The 20,493-nt window shown below is 32.6% G+C and overlaps 1 protein-coding gene across 4 annotated transcripts in view; it reads right to left on the bottom strand.

Annotated features, from left to right (window-relative positions):
* The window catches only part of LOC120414141 (FH1/FH2 domain-containing protein 3), a 182,809-nt gene that overhangs the window by 89,735 nt on the left and 72,581 nt on the right, over positions 1-20,493 (bottom strand). For all 4 annotated transcript variants that reach the window (XM_052710438.1, XM_052710439.1, XM_052710440.1 and 1 more), the window contains exons 3-4: positions 8,504-8,613; positions 63-121 (exon numbers count right to left, since the gene is read on the bottom strand). In XM_052710438.1, the coding sequence (XP_052566398.1) occupies positions 63-121; positions 8,504-8,613 (169 nt within the window). The remainder of the gene's footprint in view (positions 1-62; positions 122-8,503; positions 8,614-20,493) is intronic.

Raw genomic sequence — 20,493 nt, 5'->3', positions numbered from 1 at the left:
TTCAAGTTAGAACTAAATAACTTGAAAGACTTAAAACATCATGAATAGTTATACAAACTTACCAATAATACAGTGCACCCTGACACTGAGCTGAGTTCGAACGACGAGGGAATTTTTGCGACTGAAAAGAGAGAAGAAAAAAAAGCAACATATGTAGAAAATGGCTCAAAATTGGTTGTTTACTCCAACGTTTGCCTCCCAAACAAATGAGATCACGCAGCATTTTGTTTGATCAGCTATCGAGTTTTGGGGGAGGATGCCGACAAACATTGTGTGGTAGCTGATGTCATAAAAATTATTTGCTCATATTGTGTAATCCTAAACCAAATCCATTTTTTTTTTATTCATTTATTTCTGGCAGCTTTAACCTTCTTGGTCATTCGCTGCCCACCAAATCCATAGTTTAACGTTATTACTCTTTCATCATTTTTAAATTTTATTGGAAATCTTGTATTTGCGATCAATCATTTCCATTATCAATAGGTCATTGGTCATTGGTCATTGGTCATTGGTCATTGGTCATTGGTCATTGGTCATTGGTCATTGGTCATTGGTCATTGGTCATTGGTCATTGGTCATTGGTCATTGGTCATTGGTCATTGGTCATTGGTCATTGGTCATTGGTCATTGGTCATTGGTCATTGGTCATTGGTCATTGGTCATTGGTCATTGGTCATTGGTCATTGGTCATTGGTCATTGGTCATTGGTCATTGGTCATTGGTCATTGGTCATTGGTCATTGGTCATTGGTCATTGGTCATTGGTCATTGGTGCTCGATCCGGAATGCTCATTTCTCACAACAAATTGCTCATTCCTCACCACAAATTGCTCATTTCTCCTCAAATCCGCTCAAATAGTTTCAAACAATTTCTGCAACTTTTGCTAATAGCCTCTGATCACTTCCAGCGAAAAAAGGGCTAACCATTTCAACTCTAAAGTGCCAACAATCTCAGCACAAAATGCAATAAATTGACACCCTCTTGCTGCAGCAGCAAAAAACAGTTTGTGAAAACTTTCTCCCCGGGCCTTCGATCCCAAAACTGCTGCTGCTGCTGCACCAGGAAAAGTTGGTCCACCGACACAAGCCGCCTTCTTCCGAGAATTGGGGATCATTTTTGCGGTACCCGGCATACCAGACCAGAAACTATTTTACGCCGCTGCTGGGAACAATTTCTCGCAACTTTATGCGTTTTCTCACCGTGGTTGCTGGCTCTCGCTAATGATTTTGTTCGAGCGCGTCCCTTTTTTCTGAAACCTTCTTCGCGGCGAACAACTGTGTCAACTGCTCCCATCAAAGCTGGGCAAGGAAGTTCGAGCGATGCTAACTACCGCCGCCGGTTTACGTGCTTGCAGCAGGCTGCTGATTGCATTCCGGTTTTGGGAAGTGTTGCCAGAGCGCCTTTGAGGTGTGAGGAAGTTGGAGCCTTGAAGTGACAGGTAAGGTTGAGATCAAAGCTTTGAAAATTTCCAAGTGAGTTTCAGCAAAAGTTAAAATTTTCTTTTCGAGAAAGCTGGCAACACTGCCGTGAGATTAAAATCGCTGTCTTGAAGCATTAGTGTGAGGAAAGCATTGCCCACTAGAAATATATATTCAATTATAAACGTGTAAAAACTCAATTAAAAAGTACCATAAAATTGTCATGCCAGAGAGCACCGGTGACCATCCAGCAAAGGTGCCTGCAGAAACAGGCCTCCGCGGCTTTAGTTTGCGGAACGTGGTGAGCGAGTTTAACGAGTGTTTTGTGACTTTTAGATGGGAGCTTTTTTTTCTGTGTGTTACAACTTTATAATGGATTGTCATGAAAGTATAAAATTTAAAAAAAAGTTTTAAACTGTTCAAACAGCAGGAATGTGACAAGATTCAAAAAATTTGGTTTGAAAATACCAAGGTCGATAAAATTATCGTCGATAATATTATCGTCTAACGATAACGATAATGGTTATAGTTATCGTCGGGACGATAACGATAATCTATTGTTATTGTTATCGTTATTTCGATAATCTTTTTGCCGATAATTGACGATAACTTATTTTTAAAATCTTTCTAAAATTGACTTAATTCAACCAATTTCATTGGAAATAAAAGTCTATTCAACTGAGAACAATCTAAAATGCATTTTTTTTTGTATTGATATTCATATTTAGCATGTTTAGGCTCATTTAAAAATATTTTGAACTTTTATGAAATTACAATGTACAGCACCGCAAAAACTTTTTTCTCGCAAAATTAAAATTTTCGTCAATACTTAGAAATCTTGGAAATAAATGATTGCAAAACAACTGGATAATCTTAATGAATTTTGGAACACTTTTTTTCATTCAAATGTTGATTTCATGGCCTGTAATATTTATTCTTTAACTTTTTTTTGCAACGGCCTTAGTTTCAAAGTAAATAACACAAAATTGTTCACAACTACCGTATTTTTTCGAAAAAAAAAATCAAATTTTCAAAATTTGCCATATGGGTATCAAACGATGCGAAATTTTGTATTTTTTTTCATTTAATTAGATTTTTTATATTGTTTTAAAAAAATTCACAGAATACCATATTTTTTTATAACACTAAAATTTTCAAAATTTGCAATATGGGTTGATACCCGAGGCAATATTTTGTATACTTCTTCAGTATATTTTTGTTTTTTTTTTGAAAATACAAAAAATTTTCACAAAATACATTTTCTTTCCCAAGTTCTTTTTTTTAATTTGCTATATGGGATGCTTTTTTACCTCATCAAAGTTTTTTTTTTTTTGAAAATACGAAAATTTGCAGCATGGGTATCACAAGAATCGAAATTTAGCTTAGTAAAAAATTTGCTTTGTATGGGTATCAACATACATATTTCAAATTAAAGAATTTGGAGTATTTTCAAAAACTTTTTAGTAATTTACAAAAAAAAGTGATGCATTCAAAAATTCAGCATCTTTTGCGAATTTCGAAAATTTGCGTATTTTCGAAAAATGCACTATTTTGTGAAAAATTTGAGTTTTTCATAAAAAATTTAAATAAACTGAAAATGCACATCAAATTTCGTTTCGTTTATATTCGTTTATATGGGTAATATGTATAGCATTTTTTGTTAAATTTGAGTATTTGCGAAAAAATACGGTATTTTGTGAAAATTTTAGTATTTTTCCGAAAACTCGAATGAAGTGAAAAACCAAACAAAATTTCGCTTCGTTTGATACCCATATTGCAAATTTTAAAAATTCGAGAATTTTAGAAAAAAATATGGTGTTTTGTTAAAATTTTATGTAATTCAAAATAATTAATGAAGTGATAACGCATACAAAATTTCGCTTCGTTGAAATGAGAAATGAGAACTAAGAAATGAGAACTGAGAACTGAGAACTGAGAAATGATAAATGATAAATGTTAAATGAGAATTGAGAAACGAGAAATGAGAAATGAGAAATAAAAAATGAGCACTGAGAACTGAGAACTGATGATAAATGTTAAATAAGAAATGAGATATGAGAAAATGAGAAATGAAAAATGAGAAATGAGAAATGGGAAATGAGAAATGAAAAATGAAAAATGAAAAATGAAAAATGAAAAATGAAAAATGAAAAATGAAAAATGAAAAATGAAAAATGAAAAATGAAAAATGAAAAATGAAAAATGAAAAATGAAAAATGAAAAATGAAAAATGAAAAATGAAAAATGAAAAATGAAAAATGACAAATGAAAAATGAAAAATGAAAAATGAAAAATGAAAAATGAAAAATGAAAAATGAAAAATGAAAAATGAAAAATGAAAAATGATGGTGAGCGAGTTTAACGAGTGTTTTGTGACTTTTAGATGGGAGCTTTTTTTCTGTGTGTTACAACTTTATAATGGATTGTCATGAAAGTATAAAATTTAAAAAAAAGTTTTAAACTGTTCAAACAGCAGGAATGTGACAAGATTCAAAAAATTTGGTTTGAAAATACCAAGGTCGATAAAATTATCGTCGATAATATTATCGTCTAACGATAACGATAATGGTTATAGTTATCGTCGGGACGATAACGATAATCTATTGTTATTGTTATCGTTATTTCGATAATCTTTTTGCCGATAATTGACGATAACTTATTTTTAAAATCTTTCTAAAATTGACTTAATTCAACCAATTTCATTGGAAATAAAAGTCTATTCAACTGAGAACAATCTAAAATGCATTTTTTTTTGTATTGATATTCATATTTAGCATGTTTAGGCTCATTTAAAAATATTTTGAACTTTTATGAAATTACAATGTACAGCACCGCAAAAACTTTTTTCTCGCAAAATTAAAATTTTCGTCAATACTTAGAAATCTTGGAAATAAATGATTGCAAAACAACTGGATAATCTTAATGAATTTTGGAACACTTTTTTTCATTCAAATGTTGATTTCATGGCCTGTAATATTTATTCTTTAACTTTTTTTTGCAACGGCCTTAGTTTCAAAGTAAATAACACAAAATTGTTCACAACTACCGTATTTTTTCGAAAAAAAAAATCAAATTTTCAAAATTTGCCATATGGGTATCAAACGATGCGAAATTTTGTATTTTTTTTTCATTTAATTAGATTTTTTATATTGTTTTAAAAAAATTCACAGAATACCATATTTTTTTATAACACTAAAATTTTCAAAATTTGCAATATGGGTTGATACCCGAGGCAATATTTTGTATACTTCTTCAGTATATTTTTGTTTTTTTTTTTGAAAATACAAAAAATTTTCACAAAATACATTTTCTTTCCCAAGTTCTTTTTTTTAATTTGCTATATGGGATGCTTTTTTACCTCATCAAAGTTTTTTTTTTTTTGAAAATACGAAAATTTGCAGCATGGGTATCACAAGAATCGAAATTTAGCTTAGTAAAAAATTTGCTTTGTATGGGTATCAACATACATATTTCAAATTAAAGAATTTGGAGTATTTTCAAAAACTTTTTAGTAATTTACAAAAAAAAGTGATGCATTCAAAAATTCAGCATCTTTTGCGAATTTCGAAAATTTGCGTATTTTCGAAAAATGCACTATTTTGTGAAAAATTTGAGTTTTTCATAAAAAATTTAAATAAACTGAAAATGCACATCAAATTTCGTTTCGTTTATATTCGTTTATATGGGTAATATGTATAGCATTTTTTGTTAAATTTGAGTATTTGCGAAAAAATACGGTATTTTGTGAAAATTTTAGTATTTTTCCGAAAACTCGAATGAAGTGAAAAACCAAACAAAATTTCGCTTCGTTTGATACCCATATTGCAAATTTTAAAAATTCGAGAATTTTAGAAAAAAATATGGTGTTTTGTTAAAATTTTATGTAATTCAAAATAATTAATGAAGTGATAACGCATACAAAATTTCGCTTCGTTGAAATGAGAAATGAGAACTAAGAAATGAGAACTGAGAACTGAGAACTGAGAAATGATAAATGATAAATGTTAAATGAGAATTGAGAAACGAGAAATGAGAAATGAGAAATAAAAAATGAGCACTGAGAACTGAGAACTGATGATAAATGTTAAATAAGAAATGAGATATGAGAAAATGAGAAATGAAAAATGAGAAATGAGAAATGGGAAATGAGAAATGAAAAATGAAAAATGAAAAATGAAAAATGAAAAATGAAAAATGAAAAATGAAAAATGAAAAATGAAAAATGAAAAATGAAAAATGAAAAATGAAAAATGAAAAATGACAAATGAAAAATGAAAAATGAAAAATGAAAAATGAAAAATGAAAAATGAAAAATGAAAAATGAAAAATGAAAAATGAAAAATGACAAATGAAAAATGAAAAATGAAAAATGAAAAATGAAAAATGAAAAATGAAAAATGAAAAATGAAAAATGAAAAATGAAAAATGAAAAATGAAAAATGAAAAATGAAAAATGAAAAATGAAAAATGAAAAATGAAAAATGAAAAATGAAAAATGAAAAATGAAAAATGAAAAATGAAAAATGAAAAATGAAAAATGAAAAATGAAAAATGAAAAATGAAAAATGAAAAATGAAAAATGAAAAATGAAAAATGAAAAATGAAAAATGAAAAATGAAAAATGAAAAATGAAAAATGAAAAATGAAAAATGAAAAATGAAAAATGAAAAATGAAAAATGAAAAATGAAAAATGAAAAATGAAAAATGAAAAATGAAAAATGAAAAATGAAAAATGAAAAATGAAAAATGAAAAATGAAAAATGAAAAATGAAAAATGAAAAATGAAAAATGAAAAATGAAAAATGAAAAATGAAAAATGAAAAATGAAAAATGAAAAATGAAAAATGAAAAATGAAAAATGAAAAATGAAAAATGAAAAATGAAAAATGAAAAATGAAAAATGAAAAATGAAAAATGAAAAATGAAAAATGAAAAATGAAAAATGAAAAATGAAAAATGAAAAATGAAAAATGAAAAATGAAAAATGAAAAATGAAAAATGAAAAATGAAAAATGAAAAATGAAAAATGAAAAATGAAAAATGAAAAATGAAAAATGAAAAATGAAAAATGAAAAATGAAAAATGAAAAATGAAAAATGAAAAATGAAAAATGAAAAATGAAAAATGAAAAATGAAAAATGAAAAATGAAAAATGAAAAATGAAAAATGAAAAATGAAAAATGAAAAATGAAAAATGAAAAATGAAAAATGAAAAATGAAAAATGAAAAATGAAAAATGAAAAATGAAAAATGAAAAATGAAAAATGAAAAATGAAAAATGAAAAATGAAAAATGAAAAATGAAAAATGAAAAATGAAAAATGAAAAATGAAAAATGAAAAATGAAAAATGAAAAATGAAAAATGAAAAATGAAAAATGAAAAATAAAAAATGAGAAATGAGAAATGAGAAATGAGAATTAAGAAAAGGCAATGATTAATGAGAAAAGATAGGTGAAATTAATAGTTTAAGATCGTTTCTAAAGCGTTATTTGATTGGTCATTTCTCAGTGGATCCGGCTTTATGTAATTATCATCCGAGCGGGATGTCAAAGTGATGCCAAGTGGCACAATTTGCCTTGAGCACACGTGTATTTGCATATGTAAAATAACCTCCAAAACACGGTACAACCCTCGACGCGGCACTCATTACAACAGCTACTTATCGAAAGTGTTTAACAACCAAATTAGCTTTCGCTTTCGGGGGGTTTGGGGTGAAAAACACACGAATCAACAAAGTGAAAAAACAAAGGTTGAAAAAAAAACAAACAAACAAACAAACCAGCGGACGCCAAACGGAAATGCCGGTAGCATTGAAATTAGCGTCACGTTTTTTACGACCATTCCGGATTGACCCGCGATGCATGGCGCACAGCGGTTCCATAATCCAAACGGGACACAGTGCAGACACCCACTTGCCGCAGGGCTCGTTTTGATCGTATGTGCCAAAGGGGAGAGGTTTTTTTTTATTGTGGTTTGGGGTGGTGGTTTTTATGGTTTCGGTGGAGCCAACAAATTTGCGTGATTCAGAGTTCAGTTTATCCTTGGGCATAGAGTAGTGTTCAAGACAAAGTGAAGTTCAACTCTAATTTCCAACTGAATTACATTTATAGAAATTTAGAACAACTTCATTTTCCACCACAATTAAACAAGAATAATTTGTTTGGGACTACCTACAGTGGATCTTCGCAAAGAAAACGGTCTTGAATCCGACTCTATGACCGACCTGCTGAAAGAAAGTGAAAATATTGCCGATCCCCAAGCTGACGGTAGCGGTCGGTGATGGCAATTAAATTACGTGCGGGCAGCGTAAATGAATTACTCAAAGCAGACACCACATCGGATTGACAAACTAACAGCAAAAAAAAAAAGAAAGAAAGACAACAAAGTCAAATTTGGACGAAATGACGCCACCAGACATTCCAGCGACTGTCAAAAATTTAACCGGCTCTCTTGACTAGCCGGCCGGATCGGCCGGAGGGGGGGCCTTCGTATTAATGGATGTGTCGCGTGCCGAAATCTGGTTTTATTGGAGCGATCGCTAAAATCCATCACCCCGGCTATTAGGTAACGTGGCGGGTATCCTTCGGCGCCAAATTATGCACGAAAGTGCATTCTTTTTGGTTTCACATTTTTGGGTGCAATTGGAAGCGATCGCGAACCAATGAGCGGTTTGACATTGAGAGGTTATTGTTCTTCGCTGTTTCCTCATATATTTGTGAATTGCTGGATAATAACGACTTATTGCTCATTATTCAGCATTAATAGCTCATTGGTGATAAGTGTTTGCTCATTTTTCAAAACATGATATTTAATAGTCTTTACTCATTGTAATTACTTTTAAGTCATTGATCTTAACTCATCAACTTATTGGTCACTGATGAATATTCCAATGACCAATGACCAATTATTATTCATTGGTCATTGGTCATTGGTCATTGGTCATTGGTCATTGGTCATTGGTCATTGGTCATTGGTCATTGGTCATTGGTCATTGGTCATTGGTCATTGGTCATTGGTCATTGGTCATTGGTCATTGGTCATTGGGCATTAATTTTGCTCGTTTTCATGAAATGTTATACTCACTTCGCATTAAGTCCCTCAATGTCCTCGGACTGCTCGGCCAGCGACGACTCCAGGTCCAGATAAGCGCCATAGTCGCCGTCTTTGTACACTTGCAGGGCGGCATCGTCCAGCTGAAAAGAAACATAACAAAGAGCAACCATGAGAACTTTTGCACTAAACAAACCGGCAGAACCGAGGGAATTTCCAGAGATTTATCAAAATCGAAAAGAAATGCAAATATTTAACCTCAAAGAGGCTCGCGTTTTAACGGCTCACGTCTTACATTTAAATAGAGTACAGAGAGAGAAAAAGGCATAAAAAACAGCGCAAAAATTATGCAATCGCAACCAACATAAACAAAATACAGAAAAATAACCGTTCAAGTTGAACGACCTTGTTGTTGTTATTGTCGTCAGAAGGGGGCACCACCACGCTACTCTCCAAGAGATGGCGCGCGCGCGCGAAGAGGAGCGGAGCGGATGGCGATGGTCTGCAAACGGCTAATCTCCAATTAAATGCATTTAATTCCGTTTTTTCGTCGTATCTCGCCGGTCTAGGCTGTTGGTTTTGCCCGCGAGCAATGAAATGGATTTTCTCCTCCGCGTCCCGTCCCGCCGAGCCATTTGTGCAATAAAAGAATATGTACATTTATTTCTTGGTTTTATTTAGTTTTTTTTTCTACTTCGGTGCTTCATTTCGTACAAGACTGCAGTAGAAAGGAATGGGCAGCGAGCGTTTGTGCGATCTACAATTTGCACATCTTTTTGGGATTTATGAAATAAGCGGTTCAGTATTATTCTTGAGCACCATGAAATCTGAAAATTACAACTATTTTCTAGTAAATACCAAGAAGTTTCGATTCTGTAAAGATCTTGTAGATATTTTTTTATATTTTTAAATTTTTCAAAGATAACATTTTTACTGTCAAAGCACATAAAAGCCTACCCAGAACGCATAAAGCTCACACCATCAGTGACAAAATCTCGTTCGTTCGCTTGGTTGACTTTTTTCCGTTGAAATTGTCACCATCATCAGAGTGCTGGTAACGAGCCTTGTTCCATCAGCAACAAGGAGGGGGTGAGGAGTACAATTAAATGTGTGCTTTCTTTTTTGTCACTCTTCAGCGCGCCGCTTTAATTGACCTTTAAGCTCCGCGCAACAAACTCCAAAGAACTTTGTGTGTTCTTTCGCTCGCTCGTTTTCCCACCGCCGCCGCGCACCTTGGCTATATGGGAAGAAAAGCTTCGTTTTGTTGTTGTTCATCTTGGCTCCGGGCGATAGTGTCTCATTACGAGCGAAAAGTGGTGTCGTTGCCGCGTGGCGTTGAGAATTGCTCTGGGTTTAGATCGAGTTCGAGTTAAGGGGTGCAGCTTTTTATGGTTTATTTTTAAACTTTTTTTTTGCTCGTTTGTAACTGCATTCATTTTACTTTCTGGAAGAGAGAAGTACTTTTTATCTCTTTTCACGGGTTCATACCTTTGCTGGTCATCTGGTACTCAATTTGTGCTAGTCTGAGAGTCTTACGACTCGGGAAGTGCATTTGAAGGGGGTATTGCTCTATCAAATTCAAAAAATCTTCAACTATTTCTGAACAATTTTCTTGTTTTCGCATTAAGGTGTAGGTCCCAAAATAATTTGTTAAAAAAAACGTATCTAGATGAAACAATTTCCATAAATTTCTTTCTTATGTTCAAATTAGTCATTTTGAATAGCTGGCGTCCATACAAGTTTGAGATCCATCCATACAAAAATTTTATGAAAATGATTAAAAATCCGTAACTCGAAAAGGAGTTTTCAAATCAATTTGGTGTCTTCGGCAAAGTTGTATATATTATGGTTAGAACATTTTAGCAAAACATGGGCACTAGGAAAAATATATGCCAACTTTATCATTTCACATTTTATATGTTTTGGGCCAATGCAAATTTTATTACAATTTCCAGTCCAAAATATCCTCGAATAATCTGGAGGCTAAACATGATTCTTGATTAATAGTTATTTTTTACTGAAAAAGCTTATTAAATTTATTGTAAACTATTTAGAACACATTCTATTTCGTTTATGTAAGTATTTTTAATCAAATTGAGGCTATTAAAGATTTTTAAAATTTTTGTGTATTAGACCACAACAAATTTTTCCATATTTTTTACATTTTGTTATACTGTTGTGTTTTGAAAATTGGACTTGAAAGTTATAATTTAGTTTAAAATAATGAAATGAATGCATTTTTTTCAATTATAAATTAGGTTAAAATTATCATAGATCTGGCAATGTTTAAAAAATGCTAAAACACACAAAATTTTTGTTTTCCGATACTCTCAATCCTGAATTCCAAAAAACTTCTGATATTCGAAACAATATCCCGAGCAAGCCGTGGGTAGTCGACTCCTCTATCAATCTTAGACCATGAATATCTTCTGTATTTACTATTAGAGCTATAAAAAATGAATTAACAATGTCGACTCAGTTCTAAGCGGGTCCCAGCACCGAAAAAGAACAAATGAAAACAAACGAAAAAAGTATTTGAAAGAAGCAGAACTTAAAAGAAATCAAGCAAAATATTTTTTTAATTTGTGAAAACTGCCCATTTCAAAATAACCAAAAAAATGAATTTTGTGATATGTCATCATTCAAAATATTTCTCAAGAACTGCTCATGTTTTATAAAGAGAAAAAACTTTTAAAAAAATTGTTTCAAAAATGTGTTAAGCTGCTGATTATTTTGAAGGAACTTTGCAAGCTAAAAATGCTTACCAAAATTCAGAAATGAAAAAAAAAACATCTCTTTAATCAATTCAAAGAACTGCTCATGCTAAAAATAACGCAAAAACTCATAGAAATTTAAAAATCTATCTGTTTTCACAAAGGTGTTTTTGTTCGAAATGATGCAAAATCAATTTTAAAATTTGATTCAAAGCAATGATTTTTTCAATCAATTGATTTTATATACCTGGATCATTGTTTAAAGAATATAAAACTCATAGAAACATGTTTATAAAGCATATTTATTTTCTAAAAATAAGTCATGTTCTAAATAATTGAAAAAGAACGATTTATCTTCAAATAATTCAAAACATCTAAAAAACCAATAAAAAACTATTTTTAAAATAGTCCAAAGAACTAGTAATTTTTGAAAACATGTTAATACACATAGAAGTTACATTTAGTTTTTTATTACATATCGTTATTTTGTATTTTATTCCATTTGATGAAATCGTCATTCGGAGAAACGATCTTCGGTGAAATGATCCGCTCCCTTGGAAAATAATTATCCGTATTTTATAGCATAAAAATAAACTTTTGCTAAAATTATGTATTGTATTTTCATAATTCCAAAACATTGATTCATTTAAAAAACGTATAATTTTAGCCCTTTCGAAATGTTATTCTTTATTTTTAAACTTTTGAAATATACAGCAATTACATTTGAAAAGGGCACAAACCAAAAAAAAAAAAGTTCTCCGATTGGGCTCAAAAATTTTATGGGGGTTCTGTGGCCAAAATAATTAGACCCATTTTTTTTTTTGTTTGGCTATTAGGTTGACCTACACCGTGCTAGGGTGGTCCCAAAAATGGCCATTTTTGTCAATTTTCACAAAAACCACATTTTTTAAAATTCTAAAATAAACTCCGCACCATTTTAACCGATTTTAGTTGTCTGAAATTTAAATGAAAGGTGATAGGTAAGGCTACCAACTCTTGCTGAGCAAAAATCCGTACACTTTGCCGAAATGACACCACCCCAGTTAACTCAATCCGAATTCTGAATAGGAATCTAATTAGAATCGTACACAAATTCCGTTTCAAACGCAACACACGGTTCGAACACGGAACCGGTTGTTGCGTTTCAAACGGAATTTGTATATGATTCTAATTAGATTCCGTTTCAGAATTCGGATTGAGTTAACTGGGATGCTGTAACAAAAACTGTTAATGAATTACTTAGATAAATTAAATTTAATAAATTTTTGATTTAAAAATATAAAACTGTGTCGTTTTTACAGCTAACAAATTTCACAAAATGCTATCAGAGTGCTTATGACTTGCACGTTTAAATGTATTCATAACATAAACCATGATTTGAATTAAATCATTATGTTCTTCTTTTGTTCTTTGTTAAAAGTTTAAAAGTTTACGAAATGTCCAATTTGCTTTTACGAATAATATCGTTCTTAGTGTTTTCACGAACACTTTTCCAAAACAAAAGTACCAATCGAAGCACGAGAACTGTCAAACGGAGGTACCAATCGCCCAGTCACGACGTTCTAGCAGGATTCTAGCAGAGTTCTAACAGATCTGGATATTCTTACACCATTCTAGCAGAAATGTTCCACCGTTCTAGCAGAATTCTGACAGAACCAGCTCTGCTAGAGTATTTCGTGACTGGGCGAGCAGAAGAAATTTCAGTTGGTGTTCAATCGATGGGAAATATTGTAATTTGGGTGATTTATATTTTATGCGAAAAAGTGCAAAACACAAATTGAAAACAAAACAATTTAAATTTTCTTTTTCGATTTTAATTTTGATTTGATTCGTAAACTCATTATGTCGTTGCGTGTTAATGCCGCTCAAAAATGGCCAGTTTCGAGCGCTAATAAGATTTTTTTGGAAATTTTTGCAAACGCTTAATTTAGATTTATACTAACTATAAACTATGTTTAAACTCAGTTTGTTTTGGTTCAATTGACTGATCAAAAGAGAATCTGAAAAGAGTCACGCAGGTGCTTTGACAATTGCAGTGCTGCAAGCTATTTTGACTGATGAGCATGTAGCTAACAAAAGCTTCGACCAAATCAAAAAATCAATTCAATGATTACAAAGTTGTTAAAATTCCGTTCAAATCCGTATTATGCGTAAAATTCCCTACAAAAATTCCGGCCTGTTAAAAATCCGCGAAGAGGTTCAAAAATCCGTATGGTAAGGAAAAAATCCGTACAATTGGTAGCTTTAGTGATAGGTGATTTATTTTTTAAAATTTTCCGAGTAATCCGATAAACATATTTTCAGACATAGGCTCTTTGGTCCAGACTTGGTCAAAACGTCATTATATGTTTTCATACGACTTTTGAAATGTTTGGCTAGTTTTTTTATTTTTCCTCGAAAGGCCACCTTTCATTTGCATCTAAGACAACAACAGGTCTAACACAAATTTTGAGCTCAATCGGAGAACTTCTTTTGGTTTGCGTCCTTTTTAAATGGAATTGCTGTATAAATTTGAAAATTAAATTGATTTTGAACTTTATCATCCCTTTAGATAGAAATCCATTTTAATTCAGAATTGCACATAAAGACTTCTATGATCTCGTATCTTTTTAAATAATATGTTTGGTTTGGTTTGTTTGGTTTGGAAGACTTGTTGCTTCGATATTTCTATTAAATGTTAACAATGTTTGAATGTTTTTTTTTCTAATATTTTTTTTGCTGATGTTTTGCATTACATACCACTAAACGATAAAAACACTAAACAAAATCATTAAACATTTCATTCACGACTTGTCAACCAATTCATTCGATAACCGATTGAGCAATAGCTCTTCATATATTTTTTCGAATGGGCCCTCCATTCACAGCGAGGGTGGCGCCCGACGTTGCCTGTCTGCCTGCATTTGTCATTCATAAAATGGCACGAAAGCAAAAATGATTTGTGTCCACACTGCCTTTTCGGCAAGCCCATCGGACGTGCCAAAATAAACCCCGCGTTGCGAATGAAAGTGCAGCTGCCAAAAAACACAAACACAAGCAAAAAGCTGCCGAAAGCTCTCAATTCGCGCTTTTGTTCGCTGGTACGCGCAATTATGAGTAAAAACTCATAAATATGAGAGCAGTGCGCGTGGGGGTTGGAAAGAGAAAGAGAGAGAGAAAAAAATGGTACGCGAAATTGATAAACTGCATGCGCACACCCGGTTTCGGTCTCGTCAATATTTATTTCGAATTGGAATCCCCCAAAAAAAGCTAGCAGCGAAAATGCCAAATATTAAAGAAGCACCAGACTGACTAAAAACGCGAAATGCACTTTCCTCTCAAAAAAAAAACGAAAGCTCTTTTTTTGCGAACGTCAACTGCGTTTGAATTGGGGAGCTTCCATAAATCACGTATGTCGTTTTGATGAATGCAATTTTTCATATGTGGGTAATTCTCCGCCAACTCACACAGCAGTTGCCCCGACCCCTCTTCGATTTGCGTGAAACTTTGTCCTAAGGGGTAACTTTTGTCCCTGATCACGAATCCGAGGTCCGTTTTTTGATATCTCGTGACGGAGGGGCGGTACAACACCTTCCATTTTGAACATGCGAAAAAAGAGGTGTTTTTCAATAATTTGCAGCCTGAAACGGTGATGAGATAGAAATTTGGTGTCAAAAGGACTTTTGTGTAAAATTAGACGCCCGATTTGATGGCGTACTCAGAATTCCGAATAAACGTATTTTTCATCAAAAAAAACACTAAAAAAGTTTTAAAAATTCTCCCATTTTCCGTTACTCGACTGTAAAAAATTTTGGAACATGTCATTTTATGGGAAATTTAATGTTCTTTTCGAATCTACATTGTCCCAGAAGGGTCATTTTTTCATTTAGAACAAAAATTTTCATTTTAAAATTTCGTGTTTTTTCTAACTTTGCAGGGTTATTTTTTAGAGTGCAACAATATTCTACAAAGTTGTAGAGCAGACAATTACGAAAAAAAGTTTTGAAAAAAATGGTCGTCATCGATCATGGCCGTTCATGGTCACCCGCGACAGACACGGACGACGAAACAAAGAGAAACGCAAAAAGTAACTTTTTCAAAACTTTTTTTCGTAAAATCGCGATAACTCGTGATGTTTATAAGCAAACCACTTATGTCTATATATCAAAATTTTTGTAATTGTCTGCTCTACAACTTTGTAGAGCATTGTTACACTCTAAAAAATAACCCTGCAATGTTAGAAAAAACACGAAATTTTAAAATGAAAAATTTTGTTCTAAATGAAAAAATTACTCTTCTGGGACAATGTAGATTCAAAAATTACATTAAATTTCCCATAAAATGACATGTTCCAAAATTTTTTACAGTCGAGTAACGGAAAATGGGAGAATTTTTAAAACTTTTTTAGTGTTTTTTTCGATGAAAAATACGTTTTTTCGGAATTCTGACTACGCCATCAAATCGGGCGTCTAATTTTACAAAAAAGTCCCTTTCACACCAAATTTCTATCTCATCACCGTTTCAGGCTGCAAATTGTTGAAAAACACCTCTTTTTTCGCATGTTCAAAAATGGAAGGGGTCGTACCGCCCCTCCGCCACGAGATATCAAAAAACGGACCACGGTTTCGTGATCAGGGACAAAAGTTACCCCTTAGGACAAAGTTTCACGCAAATCTAAGAGGGGTCGGGGCAACTTTTCCCGATTTCGTGTGAGTTGGTAGAGAATTACCCATGTTTATTATGCTGATATTTAGAAAAAAAGATTTTTTTAGTCAATTTTTATGACAAAAGTCCTAGATATCATTTTCTAGCTCTACAAACTTCACTTTAGTATATTCATTTTCACTATTGATCCACTTCCAGGAAGAGTTTGAGGCGCGTAGATGAAAATTTTCACAAACACCCCCCCCCCCCTCTCCCCCCCTCCCACACACACACACACACACTTTCAGTACGCGGTCAAAAATTGCACCGCAAGTTCACGTAGTTCATAAAATAGTTCGAGTGCGAGGGTATTTGTGGTGGTGTGGGTGTGAGCACTGCCCCGATTTGCAACTTCAGGAGATTTATTTCCAATTTTAGCCAAAACCAGAAAAATATGTGGCAGCACAAAAAAACGAACTCCAACTCGTAGCCCGGAAACTGGGGGTTCTCCAGGCGGAATGCACTTGATATCGTGCCAAAAAATCGAGAGCGCACTCTGGACGCCACGCCAAACGTCGCCGGATCATGACAGGGTGGTTGCGATTTATTTGTTGGAATACGTACGTTTTGTAAAGCAGCTCAAGCAGAACATTTTCCCACAAAATCTAATGCATAGTAGAGTTAAATTAATAAAGAACAGAATTTGGATTGAATATCAAGTTCACTAACATCTTAGTGTAGTAGTTTGTAAAACTGTTGAAATTTAAAATTAAACTTATCTAAACTTTTTTTTCGCAAACCTTCCATTCGCTCAAATGCAAATTATTGTAATATTTATAATGTCAATAAACTAACAAAAGTTTAACTTCTAATTTAAATATAAAAGTGCCTTACAAAACAAAAAGAACAATCAACAAGAAATAGAAGTTAATGCAACAAGTTGCAAAAAGAAGATTTTTTCAGCATGAGTTGTACATTTATCCAAAGAGGTTTACCGTAACAAGTGCTGAAAAAAATTAACTTTTGCAATGGGGTAATTCTCTACCAACTCACACGAAATCGGGAAAAGTTGCCCCGACCCCTCTTCGATTTGCGTGAAACTTTGTCCTAAGGGGTAACTTTTGTCCCTGATCACGAATCCGAGGTCCGTTTTTTGATATCTCGTGACGGAGGGGCGGTACGACCCCTTCCATTTTTGAACATGCGAAAAAAGAGGTGTTTTTCAATAATTTGCAGCCTGAAACGGTGATGAGATAGAAATTTGGTGTCAAAGGGACTTTTATGTAAAATTAGACGCCCGATTTGATGGCGTACTCAGAATTCCGAAAAAACGTATTTTTCATCGAAAAAAAACACTAAAAAAGTTTTAAAAATTCTCCCATTTTCCGTTACTCGACTGTAAAAAATTTTGGAACATGTCATTTTATGGGAAATTTAATGTACTTTTCGAATCTACATTGTCCCAGAAGGGTCATTTTTTCATTTAGAACAAAATTTTTCATTTTAAAATTTCGTGTTTTTTCTAACTTTGCAGGGTTATTTTTTAGAGTGTAACAATGTTCTACAAAGTTGTAGAGCAGACAATTACAAAAATTTTGATGTATAGACATAAGGGGTTTGCTTATAAACATCACGAGTTATCGCGATTTTACGAAAAAAAGTTTTGAAAAAGTTAATTTTTGCGTTTCTCTTTGTTTCGTCGTCCGTGTCTGTCGCGGGTGACCATGAATGGCCATGATCGATGACGACCAACTTTTTCAAAACTTTTTTTCGTAAAATCGCGATAACTCGTGATGGTTATAAGCAAACCCCTTATGTCTACATATCAAAATTTTTGCAATTGTCTGCTCTACAACTTTGTGGAACATTGTTACACTCTAAAAAATAACCCTGCAAAGTTAGAAAAAACACGAAATTTTAAAATGAAAAATTTTGTTCTAAATGAAAAAATGACCCTTCTGGGACAATGTAGATTCGAAAAGTACATTAAATTTCCCATAAAATGACATGTTCCAAAATTTTTTACAGTCGAGTAACGGAAAATGGGAGAATTTTTAAAACTTTTTTAGTGTTTTTTTCGATAAAAAATACGTTTATTCGGAATTCTGAGTACGCCATCAAATCGGGCGTCTAATTTTACACAAAAGTCCCTTTGACACCAAATTTCTATCTCATCACCGTTTCAGGCTGCAAATTATTGAAAAACACCTCTTTTTTCACATGTTCAAAAATGGAAGGGGTCGTACCGCCCCTCCGTCACGAGATATCAAAAAACGGACCTCGGATTCGTGATCAGGGACAAAAGTTACCCCTTAGGACAAAGTTTCACGCAAATCGAAGAGGGGTCGGGGCAACTGCTGTGTGAGTTGGCGGAGAATTACCCAATGACATTTTTAACAATTCTGAATACGTCTTTTGAATGGAATTTTATGTCAAATATCCAAGTGTTTAGTGAATTTATCGCTCAAAACAAAAAAAAATATTGAAAAATGTTGCTTTTCAATACAATTCCTGAAAAGTAGAACTATTCAGCACTGGTAATGAAAGATATTAATTTTCCATTCTGTTATTTTTGGAAGAGAAAAGTAGGCCGTTTTGTCATTCGAGACTGACAGGAAAAGTAAGTAGTTTGACGACGGCATTGCAAAAAGTTATTTTTGCGATTTCATCGTAAATCAACTAACTTATTCTTTCATTTCAGTACGATGAAACGGTCAACTTTCCTTTACCAAAAATAACAGAATCGATAAGAAATACTATGCGATACAAGGAATGAAAAGTTCTACTTTTTAGCACTGAACTGGTAATTTAACTGTCAAAATCGTGATACATATCATTTATGGAAAATATAAATGTTTTTTTTTTAATCTACAATAACTTAGAGCGGTCATTATGTCATTTAGAACAAACACCGTGGACCGTGGTGTAGGGATAAGCGTGGTTGCCTCTCACCCAGTAGGCCTGGGTTTGATCCCAGAAGGTCCCGGTGGCAAATTTTGAGACGAGATTTGTCTGATCACGCCTTCCGTCGGACAGGGACGTAAATGTTGGCCCCGGTCTAACCTAGAGGGTTAGATCGTTAGCTCAATCCAGGTGTAGGAGTTGTCTCCTTGGGTCCTGCCCCGGTGGAGTCGCTGGTAGACAGTTGGACTCACAATCCAAAGGTCGTCAGTTCGAATCCCAGGGTGGATGGAAGCTAAGGTGTAAAAAGAGGTTTGTAATTGCCTCAACAATCAGCCTTCGGACACCTAGTTTCGAGTAGGAATCTCGCAACCGAGAACGCCAAGGCAATGCTGTAGAGCCAATAATTTGATTTGATTTTGATTTTTATTTTAAAATAACGTGTTATTTGTTAATATCAGCGTGTCACGGCGTGTTTTCTAGAACAACCTTAACAGGAAAAATAGTCATCGCTACTTTCAAATGTATCTTGTAGGAAATTTTCTCAGCTTTCCAATGCTTCTAAGAGCGAAATGTTTTGTCGAGAAATTTCTGAGATATCTTTATTTTAAGTTTTTGTTTAAAAATCCTTCATCAATTATTGAAAACTTTTTAAAAACTGTTCAGAAAACTAGTCAAATTATGTGTTTTATTTGTCTTTTACTCATCAAAATGGGCAAAATAAGACAAGAAATAAGTTTGTAGAATGTTGCAAATCGCTAAACATTTTAAAAATTATATTTAAACTGAGTTTTTAACTTGTGGCATTTAGGTACAAAGTAAATGTATATATTTTTTTCATTTTTTTTTACTGTTGAAAGTACCATTAAAATTTTGTGTTTTAAGTGAGAATGTTGAAAACACCTTCATAAACATTTTTTTCGTTGAAACAAAAATAAAATATTAATTTCAACAAAAAATCAAACAGAAGCCTCCATTACAAGCTATTTGAACAAAACTCAAGAAACTTGTAAATCGTTTTTAAATCTGATAAGACTTCTATAAAATTGCTGATAACTTGATCATTTCATACCAAAAAAAACTATAAAACCTTTCATACTCATGAAAAGTATTTCTCCTGAAACTCTACACAGTAATTTGTAGTTCAATTTCAAGTGAATAACTTTTTTTGGAATCCATGCAACTGGTTAATGTTTGGTTAATGAAATATGATATTTATTCACAAAAAGCTAATAACCCTTAACAATCTCAAACCTGCAAAAATTTCGATAGTATCAGCTAAATCAGAGCAGACGGCTGATATTTGTACACAATATTTTTTTAAAAATCTATTAATTCTTGTAAACATAATTTTAAATACGATTTTCTGATTTTAATATCTGAATATTCCCGCATATTCAAAAACTCAATTAAAACTTAATTTTAGAAATATTTAGTAATTTGCAACCTTGCTTCTTGTATAATTTTGCACATTTTTATGACTGAATTACACATAAAACACGTCATTTGACAAGTTGCCTTTATCTGTTATTAAAAAGTTACCAATAAATGATGATGAATTTAAAACAAAAAACTTAAAATAAAGAAATTTCTCGATGAAACATTTTGCTCTTAGAAGCATTGGCAAGCTGAGAAAATTTCCTATAAGACACATTCGAAAGTAGCGATGACTATTTTTTCTCCTTAAGGTTTCACAGAAAACACACCGTGGTGTACCAATACTCTACAAATTTGTAGAACAGACAATTACAAAAAGGTTTGCATGTATTCTTTATGAATGCATGC

Source organism: Culex pipiens, chromosome 3 (assembly GCF_016801865.2).
Source record: "Culex pipiens pallens isolate TS chromosome 3, TS_CPP_V2, whole genome shotgun sequence".
In the NCBI taxonomy this organism is placed as follows: domain Eukaryota; kingdom Metazoa; phylum Arthropoda; class Insecta; order Diptera; family Culicidae; genus Culex; species Culex pipiens.
This window is presented reverse-complemented; position numbering and strand designations above follow the sequence as displayed.